The sequence below is a fragment of the Anolis sagrei genome, chromosome 4 (assembly GCF_037176765.1).
Source record: "Anolis sagrei isolate rAnoSag1 chromosome 4, rAnoSag1.mat, whole genome shotgun sequence".
In the NCBI taxonomy this organism is placed as follows: Eukaryota; Metazoa; Chordata; class Lepidosauria; order Squamata; family Dactyloidae; genus Anolis; species Anolis sagrei.
In genome coordinates, this window is record NC_090024.1 from 29,474,518 (window position 1) to 29,487,133 (window position 12,616).

Sequence of the window (12,616 nt, forward strand, 5' to 3'; positions counted from 1 at the left end):
AATACTTACTTTTCGAATCGCTAAAGGCGTTTCTTATTTGTTGTCAATTCAACACAAAACTTATAAGACAATGAGCCCCTTCCCAGATTTGAAGGACCCAAAGGCAGTAACTCACACACTGGTAACCTCAAGTTTGGACTTTTGCAATGTGCTTTACATTGGGCTACCTTTGTACCTAATTCGGAAATTCCAGTTGGTTCAAAATACAGCAACCAGGTAGGTGACAAGAACATCTATGAGTGAGCATATTACACCCATACTAAAGTCACTCCACTGGCTGCCAATTAGTTTCCGGGAAAAGTACAAAGTGTTGGTTTGATCTTTAAAGCCCAACATGGTTTGGGTCCAGGATGCGGTTACTTCAGCCAGCCAGAACCTGACTGGTGGCTCTCACCCAGAGGACCTGTTCATCGGCCGCCCCATGATTGTGAAATGGCCTAATAGAAGAGGTCTGACAGCTAAATTAGCTGTCAGAATTTAAAACACATCTGAAGACCTATCTCTTCCACCATGCCTACTCAGCCAGTTTTAAATTCACTATATTTTAATTTTAATTTTGTGTATTATACATGCGTATTTTGTAGAATTACATTTTGATATGTGTATTTTAAATCATGATTATGTGTTTTAGCTATGTTGTAACCCACTTCAAGCCACGGGAAAAGGCGGGTAAGAAATAAAATAATGAAACGTTTTTCTGTTTACTTTAGAAATGCTATAATATAATCTTACTGCCAGTGGAATAAAAAATGAACATACAGTATTGGTACATAGGATATCTGAAAACTTTTCCAGTTTTTGTATACTAATTTTTAATTTATTCAAACACAACTGTGGATAACAAAGAAATTACTAAGCCAACTTATGAATAACTTTTTCAATAATTAAAATATCCTGTTACCTGACACTACTCCTATTCCATCATCACAATCATAGTCTGAGACTTCGCTATCACTGATTCGTTTGGATCCTAAAAAAAAAACAACCAATTATAGAATTACTCATTTTATTACACATAATGAATGTTACATTTATGAAAATTTATTAAATGTCATTAATAACTCTGTCAGTCTATTCATTTGTTTCTCATAAGACAAATGATAGCTGCAATATTAATGAAGCAAGCACAGCACTTACTAAAACCACTAGAGCTTAGTCAGCAAAGGCAGGTTCTAAGTCCATTGTAACACCTTAAGACTGAGTCATGTAAGGAAAATCAAGTAATAGTCTCTGTCTTATTATACATAAACATGCTTACCCCCTTTTCTTTTTTTACCAAGCAGAGAAAAGAAAGAATTCAAGAGCTTACATACAAGCACATTTAATTTAAGTTTCAACAGTACAAGATTCCCACAGGCCTTAAGGAGTCAATTTGTCTTCTTGGAAAATGTAGTTAAATTTCAGAATGAGAAAAGGTTACAGCTGGGTGAGTCAGTTAACTGATGAAATTTACTTAAAAAAAAAGAGTATATATTTTATATCTCCTTCAACAGATGCAATAAATTGCAAATATCATTAACTAGAGTTGTATCTAAAACAAAGTGAGTACCTTTCCTTTTGTCATTCATGACATGACAACAGTTGCTGTTGTCAAATGTGGACTGAAATATGGAATAGCAAGTGGCGCTCTTGGAATTTTGGATAGTAACCCATTCAGCAAAGTGAAAAGCCTCCAAAGTTGCTATATCACATTTTAAAGGTATTTGATGAAAGGTAGTTTATGTGTTTGGGAGCAGTTTTGCCAAAAGACTATCAACGTTTTGTTTAATTGGGGGGCCCTGGAAGGCTTTCAAAAACCACATTAGTAGTCTCAAAGTCACATACATTCAGTTGCTTTTTTTACCTTCAAGTCACTTCTATAAATCCTTGAATAGGAACACACCTTGATGACTTTTAACCTATCTTAACTTTGTAGATACACCACTAAACCATGAGGAGTAGGAGTTGACGGCATTAACATAAGAGAGGAAAAGAGCTGGGATTAGTGGCAGTGTGATGATCATTTGAACCTAGTCCTTTGCCGTGGTTAATTAACATGAAAGCATATTCTTTAGATTATGAGGGGATACCTGGAAAGATGTATTGATCAGAGAGGGAGAATTCTAACTCAAACTTAACAGGGAACATCTGGAGGAGGCATTCTCCCTACTCACTACAACCACCAAACTCTAAAACCTTGTTCTAAACTTACAGAAAAAGAAACAACATATCCAAAAATCACAAAAAGTTAAAGAAAGCAGATAAGACACAAAGGAATTAGGGTACAAAAAAGCAACAGAAATAATGTGCAGGATGAACAGTTTTAGGTAATTGCTTTTCTGTGTTGACTTTGAACTAGTATGAAAGGCAGCTGATAAATTATGTACATGACCCACATTAACAATAAGAAATACATAAAACATCCATGGATCAGAAACAGGAGCTAAAATGGTTGCAGCGTAAGCATCTGATCTTGTTTTGTGAAAGGATAACAAAGATAGCAATAAAACAAATACTTGAATGAACCATCAGTAATATTTCAATGATTTGTAGTTCTCATAATTCTTTTAAAACAATGTTTTTTAAACACCTAAAGGGAAAAAGGAAGTAATGACTAGCAGAACAACTAAAATCAAGACAATTTCATTTTCTTCCTTGATAGTGTAAAGTTTTTCATAGATAAAAATAGAAAACTAAATCTTCCCTGAGTTAGAAAGACTTTTCAAAGAGTTGTATCTAATAGATTTGAGCTAGAGAACAATGTGGAAGATCTTATTATGAAGTCATTACACAATTTGTAAATTAATTCATGAAATACAATTGCACTGATTAAATGAGAAGCAACATGTTAGCGAAACCTAAGCCCCATAGAAATCAATGGCATACATGAATTTACTTAGTCCTGATTCAGTATAGTATAAAATGAGGCTCCAGACAGATTATTGCCAAGTCCTATTGCTATTGTTGGAGAACTAAATGAAGAAATTTTGTATAAAATGTTGACATGATACAGAGCTGGAAGGCTACAGCTATTTCTGAAGATAAAATTAAAATGTATTTTTAAAAAGGAAAAAACAAATATTTAGAAGAAATGACAATAAATAAATAAAAAAATTAAAGATGTAGGTATAAGACAAAGTCCCATTATGAACCAATTGTCCTGCAAAGGATCTTCATTATTCAGGCATATTCCATATTCAGTTTTTTTAAAAATACGGAAATAGGATTAAGACTACCATCATGAACTAAGTGCCCTGCAGAGGAGATCAACTATACAGGAACATTCCATATTGGATTTGCAAAAGATAATAATAATAAAACTTTATTTTTAGGGCCTCAGGGTGGTTTACACACAAAAAGGGCAAACATTCAATGCCTCAAATGAGTATGAACACATCAAAAAATAATACATGGTAAAGCACAATACAGAAAATGGATTATCATGAAGCTATTGTCTTTACAGGTAATCATATGAATATGATTAAATTGGCAATAAAGAGCTGAAGCTAAAACAAAACAAACATTTTTATATGATCGGAAATCAGTATATAGTATTTCCATCATCTGTTCAACTTCGGCTTCTTTTAGTTCTGGCCAGCATGGACAATGGTCATGGTTGATAAGAGTGAAATTCAAACGCTATCTTAGCCAAATGTTTCTTATTGGTTGTACGCTGTGACACACTTGAGGGACAATGTACTAAGTGTATTGAATCTTAAATAGTACATCCAAGTTCAGTAAACATAATTTAAGCAGTAGAAGTGAAAGGAACGAAAATGGAACAAAGATGCTAGAGATATTATATATTATTAAATTTGAAAGATAGTTATGCAAGCCAGTTCCAAGTCTCTGTATTACAGCCCCAATTGTAGATCCAATATACCACCTTTGTACCTCTTCCAGAGACAATCTGTAACTTAAAGTGCCAATATGGTTAAACAATCATGGATGTAATTTTTCTTCCTATTCAGGAAGTGTGAGGAACCATTTTCAGCCTAGTGTTAAATTTAGTGTCAAAGAACTTCCAAGTTCCGTGGTGATGATTCTGGCATGGGAATTTCAGTAGTAGGCAGGAGAGAAGTGAAAAGGGCGGGACCAAAATACCAGCCTTAATTAAAGACTAATTCTATATTCCATGAGTAGCAAATCTCAAACTTTGCGGCTGAATATGATCCTCTGAAGCTCCCCAGATATCTATATTTACTTCATGGTTTCATGGTTTCCCAGCTTTTAGAAGGGATTCTAAAATATTGAAATGCTGACTGTAAGCAATTTAAATTAAACTATGCTGATTTTCTAGCACAATGCTTACTATCACAGTACCACAACCACCATCCCACAATGGCTAAACTATATTGAAGGAAAGAAGGTATACAAGGATAAGGCATCCATGATTTAACATTTAAAACTCATTTACAGAATGTGTAAATGATATACATTTTAACTTAAAAGGGAAATGGTGGTTAGAAAATTAATTTTCATATATTAATAATGTCAGTAAGACATTACTGCTCATATATTTTGTCTTCCACAGCTTGTAGCAGTAATGCATTTTAAACAATTCACACGACCGTGATACCTCAACTTACAAGTGATCCAACTTGCAAGTTTTTTGAGATGTGAGCCATCTCTCAGTTGATTTTTAAAATTTGAAGTGTGAGTGGAGTTCTGAGTTACGAGCCCGTTCATCACAAAATGGCAGCACCCATTTCAGTGTCTCTGAGGGAGCCTAGCAGTCATTGGAAGCTGGGGGTACTTTGAGCTTTATCTCTTCCCTTAAATCAGTGGTTCTCACCTGTGGGTCTCCAGGTGTTTTGGCCTACAAGTCCCAGAAATCCCAGCCAGTTTACCAGCTGTTAAGATTTCTGGGAGTTGAAGGCCAAAACATCTGGGGATCCACAGGTTGAGAAACACTGGTTCAAACAGTAAGTTCTCTAAAGCATTATATTTTAGTCTCTTCTTTGTTGCATACAGATTAACACTCTCTTCAGTCTAATACATTACTGAACACTGACTTAATACAGACTGATTATACACTGCACCACACTAACACTACCAACTACCACTGCCTTAGATCATGTATCTCTCTTTCACTCCTTTCCTCATGTGCCGCTCCCTGAAGAGGGGGTGCAACCTCTTCTATGGCCCAATGTCAGTGTCAGGTGCCCAGCCCTACCCCTCCTCTCCCTCTCACTTAAAGAACCATGGATCAGAGATAAGTTCCCACTGCTAAACTTGCTCCAATTCAGCAGCCCATTGTCAAGTACCCAGACCCTCCTCCTCTCACTCCAACCTGCCTCGCTCTAGGGGCTGCCAGAGCAGCTTGCAAACCAGGACCATCCCTGCAAGAGCAGCAGCAGCAAAAGCAAGCACCACCACAGGATCCCAGGGACTTTCCTCCAATTGCCAGGATTTTACGAGAAACAAATTGCAATCTCTCTGGTCTTTGGAAACCCTACTCATGCCCTTCCTTCCTTGAACCCCATTGCCAATTCCCTCCTCAACTGGGAAGGATGGGAAGGAACCAGCTCCCCCTATGGCTGCCCAAGTGGGCACTTGGCCCCTGTGGTGGCCAGCGCATATTCCAAGTCTTGGACTGCCTGGCCTTCTCTTCCGCTGCCACCAAGACTTAGGTCTCCTCTCCGCTGCTGCCAGTACTATAAAGGTAGGGTAGAAGTGATAAGCACTGAATGCTTTCCTATAGAAACTCTTCTCAAGGCTTGCCTACAGAGACCTGTGGCACACTGGGGGCCCTAGAGAGACTGGAACGGATCAATAGCATTTGACTTCATTTAGGTGGGGAAATTTGCTTTCAAATAAGAGCCATTTGCTTTAAGAGCTCGGTCACAGAATGAATTAAACTCATAAGTCAAGGTATCACTATATAGTTAAAAGATTTCTAACAGACCTTTCACAGATTGTACTAATGTTAACATTGTTAGATATTCTGAGTTAAAACTACTAAAGGTGTTAGTAAATAAATGGATATTTTTGCAGAATGTTTATAACAAAGGCAACTAAATTAAAAATACTGCTAGGATAAAAGCCCTATGACTGAAAAGCAAGAAAAAGATATCCACAGAGCAAATCAGCAATTGAAATGGGGCACAACAAGTAGCAGAAGCACATCAATAACATAAAATAAACTCTCTTAATGTATGCAAGCAATAAACAACATGCTTATAATTTACCTGAATTATATGAATAAAAGCCTTTATCTGGAAAACAAACGTTGAAATGAAGTGACATCAGAAAAAAACATATGAGTTCTTGACATGCAATTGGGATGTACAAAATCTGGAGACTTACATATATGTAACTTTAATAGTATTTCTATAAGGAACGCCATTAATTACCTACTTAAGATGTAAAGTGTAGTCTTATGCATGTTTATTCAAAAGTAATTTCTACTTCATTCAGTGGGGCTTATTCCCTATATTACTGATACTATATGCAAAGTGAATATGGATTCCTTCTGGTACATCAGAACTTCTGACCACTTCCTTTCCCTCCACCTGTATCCATGAGCCTGCCTGCTATTTTGAGGTTGCACCAAAAGAAAAGGCTTCATGAGAGGACTGCATTCTCCCAGTTCTGTTGAGAGTAGCACTTTTGTCAATGGCACCAACTCATCACTTAACTGAAGCTTAATCCAGACAAGATTGGGCAAGGGTTCAGTCCTCTGAAATTTCAGCCACTCAGCTCAAGCAGGTTCATAGATTCAGATCTAAGCCTAGATGCCCAGGTTTCAGCAGTGGCCTGATCAGGAGTATGTTTGCACACCAAAAACAGTGTACCTGCCAGTTACACTCGTTCCCACTAATTAAAGTAACAAATACAAATTCTAGCTTACCCTGTCCAAATTTGGTCCTGAATAACAGAGTTTTCACATGACTGCATTTTTGCACAAAAATCTCCTAAAGTTCACCCCCCCCCCAAGTTGACATTACTCTCAACTTGAAATTATTTGAAACTTGGATAGAAAACTTGAAATTATTTCTTCTTGCATATGGAAATAGAATAGTAACTTAATACTGTAGCGTAAGAGTATTCGGAGCTGTACACACCATAGAACAACCTTTCACACTCTATTACCTATGTGTCTGTGTTTCTATCCTGTCTTTTTCCAAATGAGGCAGCTTACAACAAAATGTGTTGTGTGAATACACAATACTGAAGCAAGCTAAAAATGTAAGCCATGTTGTACTATAGCAGCATACGCAGTATAATTGGGCCTTTCAGTACCTGATTCTATGCCTGCGCTCTTTGAATTTAATGAATAGTGTCTGATCCAAGTATGTCTTCTGATTCTATAGTTAAAAATCTCTTCTGTACTATAGATAAAGATTAGTACTATGATTTTCGAATTATCTAGACTTTTAACTGGAAAGTCATTTCAATACAACTTCTAAAGGCAAGACATGTTCTGTTTGTTCTGTATTACATTGGTCTTGCCCACTAGATTCCTTGCTGTTACAGTGTTACCCCCCCCCCCCACCTTTCTTGTGAGGACAGAAAAAACTGCTTTTCCTATTTTCACAGATACCAACAGAAATGCAAACTATCCATAGTATGTATGGGTGATCACAATAATCATGAGATTTGAACTCCTCCCCACAAAACTGTGTAGCCAATGGACTCTCCATGCAGGTCCCCATCTTCATCTAACTGATAAATCAGACTGGCCTTTGTGATCAGGACAGCATGTTTCTCTTCTTCCTGTGACCCTGGGATCTTTATCTAAAAAGGGGGTTATGTTCTAAAGTCAACTAACTATTCTGATTGTATTGGCAGGAGGCTTAGATTACTCTTTGCAGCCAACTCCATGCGTAGCAGTACCAGCTCTTGACATCCTGCTTATTGAAGCGTAGACTTATGTACTCAGAGAGAAGGCACGAATAGTTCTTCAGGTGCATAAAGGTCGTGTGAAATATGGGAGAAAGGGTCATGGGATAGTTCAGGCACTATCATACCTTTTCTAGGTCCCTCATATGGTTATGTCATCTGCAAGGATTAGTGTGTCAGTATCGTTTGGTTGTGGGAGTCATTGTTTGATAGATGTTATTATTTTGATATTATTTTGTTTTGTGATTATTTTATGATCAGAGAGACATATATCACCATAGTATGATCACAGGATAATCCTATCCCTATAATAGGCTTCATTTTAAATGTAGATGGAAGACAACAGCACAATGAAACAACTGAAATAATTAACAAATATTCCGTTGGCTACCGCTTGTATGCCGTTTCCTTACATATCAGATCAGCCATGGATAAGTTGCCATAGCTCCTCAGGAATTGCAGACCTCTGGATGTGTGACATGTAGATTTAATGTTCTATTCAATCATGATACTTTAATTAGGTAATTCAGATCTATCATCCATTTATGTAATACTCCTAAATTAACACTCTGCTAAGAGGAAAATTATAACATTTGATTGTCAGTTAAGGCTTATGACAGCTACTCATCTGAATAAAAGAGCTGAATCTAGTATAACTTGCATATTTTCCTACATCCATTCAAAAATGGAACAAAATCCAATTGTTAGTCCCAACTAGAATAAAAACTGAATCAATGGATAATGTTGTTTTATGCTGTTTTATAATATTGTTATATTTTATATGCTATATTTTTAACTCTTGTGTGATTAGGCTTGGCCCCATGTAAGCTGCCCCAAGTGATTGAACAGATCTAATGTGGCTAGAACTAAAAATTGCATTTGGCTCCCAAAAGTGAGGGATTACACAAAAACAAAATTCAGCTGTTTGGTTTTTTTCTTGCATAGCATCTTACAAATTGAACCTACTTGCAATACAGGCTTAGTTCATACATATATGTTTCATCTATTAGAAACCATGTCTTCCTCTTGTCTTTCTCTTCTCTTCCTCGCTTGTCTTTGTATTCAATTTCCTACATGGTTAGTCTGGATTCTGGAATAATACTTCCAAACTCTAATCTGTACAAACCACAGCTTCATTCCCAATTCTGGTTTTGGGGCAAATTACAACACAGAGTTTTACCTAGTTAGATGTCATGGAAACTTCTTGTTTTCCCAAAGCAAAAATTGAATTCAAGAAGAGAGAATGTTTAAACCTAAGCCAAGATGTTTACAACCAAACCCATATGTTGTGTTATATGTTTAAAAAGTGCCAGTGTAACATAAAGTACTTTCACAAATCTATAACTATTCCTTCTGAAAATCTTTAGTCAAAGGACTGAAATATTTTCCCCCGGTCTCTCTCATTTTTCTCTGCTTGACAGGTATTGTTTTTAACTGCAGGCACTTTATAATATGCCATAACATCCCCAAACCAATTGATTTATGTGCTTTCTGAAAGTAAGCCCCAGTGAGTTCAACAGATTTCCCTCCAAGTAAGTATATACAGAATTGTAACCTCAAATAACTCATCCATAAGTTTAAAGATATACCTATGCATTCATAAATTACATTGGTATCATCTAGGTGGAAGCAATTCAAACAAACCAGCAAAATACTGATTCCATAAAAGAAAACAAGTATAGTAGCATGAATAAGTCTCTTATTTTTTTTTTGTACTTACATTAATTACATGGAACTCATTACATGAAACTCATTACTTACATGGAACTCATTGCCTCCATATATTAGAGCAATGTCGGAGTTGCAACCTTTTGCAAAGGCGCTCAAGACTTGGCTGTTTGGTTGTGCATTTAAGTAACCGGATCAAATTTTGCCATAGTCACTGCTGAATGTTTTTATGTTGAATGTTTTTATGTTGAATGTTTTTATATTGAATGTTTTATATTGTGTATAAACTGTTTTAAATTGTAAGTCGCTCGGAGCACCTTGGTGGAGAGCGACTAATTAAGAAATAAAGTGATGATGATGATGATGATGATGATGATGATGATGATTATCCACAACTGGAGCTTTATCAATACACAAATGAAGTTACTACACCATTGTACATTATATTAGTAAAAAGTGCCTGCCATTACTTCAAGCTTATTTATTTCCAGTTAATCCTCACAGAAATTAATGAAATATACTTTGGAAATGAATAACAAGTCTTGTTGATTTCAATGAATCATCTGCTATTTTTATTAAAATTGAATTTATTTCTAATCAGTGACAATTCTGTGCAGAGAAAAGTCAAACTGTTGATTTCAATGGATCAACTCTAAATTTTATTAAAATTAAATGTCTCTTATATTCATAACAGTTTTATTCAGAATGCAGTCAACCTGTCGTTCCCCTGATTCTGCTAAACTTTAACTCTGCCAGATACAAATGGGAGATGATGGAAGCCATAGTCCAACAACATCAGAAAGGTCCCAGGTTCTTCATCTATTCTTCAAGGCAGTCAACCTTCGTCCCTCAAGATGGCTCAGGGTTCTTCTACACAGCCATATAACCCAGGATATTCAGGCAGAAAATCCAACAGTATCTGCTTTGAACTGAGTTGAGTCCACACTGCCGTATATTCTAGTTCAAAACAGATAATGGGGGATTTTATTCAGCTGTGTGGAAGGGAACTTAGATCATGAATTCCACAGTTCCTGGCCATGCACCACACCTGGGGCATATGAGATTCTAGTCCATACCATTTGTAGATATTTTTGGGATATCAAGAAAGTAGAATAGTCATTTTTCCTGGCCCACAGACAAAATGCAAGTTGATCATTTTTGCACTACGCTATAGATAATCACAGGGAGCTCTGGCATGGGCTGGTCCAGGAAGTCACAAAGAACTGGAAGTGACTGAACAAATAAACAACAATAGATAATGCAAAAAAAATTGATTTCCATAATAAAATTCTGATATGTCCACAAATTTTGGACATATCAGAACTTTATTACTTGCAGAACTATTCACTTTTAAATAATCAAAGTGAAAAGATAGATATAATTTCCAAGATGCAACACGACTATACAAGAAATCCTGCTGGATCACCATTCAAAATGCTACTTATAATCTTTAAATCCTGACAGAACTGAGATTCAGTTTATCTGAAGAGTGTTTGCTAGCTATGGAATTCCCTTGTCAAAGAAGTTAAACTGGCATCTTCTCTATTTTCCTTTCACAGACAAATAAGTACTTTTTCATTCTGACAAACATCAATTAATGCCTATATAATGGCCATTTTACACAGTGCAATAGATACTGCTAATTCCTGTGTTGGTGTGTGTGCGCGCTTTAATGGTGTATGTTTTCATCAGATTTTAATTTTTGATGGTTTATCCTATTTTAAGGATCCTGTTTTAAGGAGCCCCTGGTGGCGCAGTGGGTTAAACCCCTGTGCCTGCAGGTCTGAAGACCAACAGGTCGCAGGTTCGAATCCGGGGAGAGGTGGATGAGCTCCCTCTATCAGCTCCAGCTCCTCATGCGGGGACATGAGAGAAGCTTCCCACAAGGATGATAAAAACATCAGATCATCCGGGTGTCCCGTGGGCAACGTCCTTGCAGACGGCCAATTCTTTCACACCAGAAGTGACTTGCAGTTTCTCAGGTCGCTCCTGACACAACAAAAAAATCCTATTTTAACTTATATATTGTGAATTTTTGACATCTTTTTATGTACTCTGCTGTTTTCTCTGGGATAAAAATGGGATAGAAATAAATATCATCATCATCACCTAAAGACTGATCTCCTGACAAGCTTACAAGCAATACATGAAGGCCTCTTCGGTTCATTTCATGCATTTAAATTTATGAGGTTCCTATTGATTAAATGAGTCTACCCATTCAGACTACCAGTTGGGTTTAAGCCAGAGATTTCATCAAGTTGTTGCGGTTAACCTTGAGAGATCATATAGTTTTCTAATAGTTTTTGAAGCAGATTAGGCCTTGTATATATACATGCAACAAAAAATTTTTGGGTATGAGGTATGGAATGGAATCTAAAAGTAAACATTTTAAAACAATACACGTAAATAGAAGCCATGTATTTACTTATTTTATAATACCAGAAATGGAAACATTAGAAAATTAATGGCAGCATCCTCATGACATGTAAAAGAAAACTATTTAAGATAACCGTGATTTGCAACTGTGAACCAATTACTATGAATTTCCATCTTTAATTGCAGCATCTGTTCAACTATGAGGTGGTCAGATTGTATCTAGCACCCAAAGTACTATCAAGAAAGTAGAATAGTCATATTTCCTGGCCCACAGACAAAAGGCAAGTTGATTATTTTTGCACTACATTATAAATAATCACAGGGAGCTCTGGCGTGGGCTGGTGCAGGAGGTCACGAAGAATTGGAAGCGACTGAACGAATAAACAACAATAGATAATGCAAAAAATAGATTTCCATAGCTAAGTTCCTTATATTTCATTGCAAGCTCCTTTTGACAATTCCATTAATACATCAAATGTTCCTTGGATGCCCTTCTAAAGAAAAGAGGCTCATATAAATATTTAAAAGAAAAAGCATAGCAGCCTAAATCTAGCTGTTAGTCCAGCTAGAGTACATCTACGTATTCAATGGAATCCGTTCTGGAAGGAAATCATAATTGGATTTTAACCAGTAATACACCTACATGATGAACATTCTTCCAATCAATCGGATTTTACTCAGTTCTTGTGGGTTTTTTTGGGCTATATGGCCATGTTCTAGAGGCATGAAATGCCTCTAGAACATGGCC

At 36.5% G+C, this 12,616-nt stretch overlaps 1 protein-coding gene across 49 annotated transcripts in view; it reads right to left on the bottom strand.

The window, feature by feature from the left end:
• The window catches only part of RIMS2 (regulating synaptic membrane exocytosis 2), a 401,331-nt gene that overhangs the window by 161,849 nt on the left and 226,866 nt on the right, over positions 1 to 12,616 (bottom strand). For 29 of the 49 annotated variants that reach the window (XM_060775747.2, XM_060775725.2, XM_060775741.2 and 26 more), the window contains one exon: positions 902 to 970. In XM_060775747.2, coding sequence (XP_060631730.2) covers positions 902 to 970 — 69 coding nt within the window. Of the gene's footprint in view, positions 1 to 901; positions 971 to 6,170; positions 6,198 to 12,616 lie in introns of all 49 variants that reach the window. The other 20 variants (XM_060775717.2, XM_060775707.2, XM_060775708.2 and 17 more) reach the window with 1 other exon arrangement.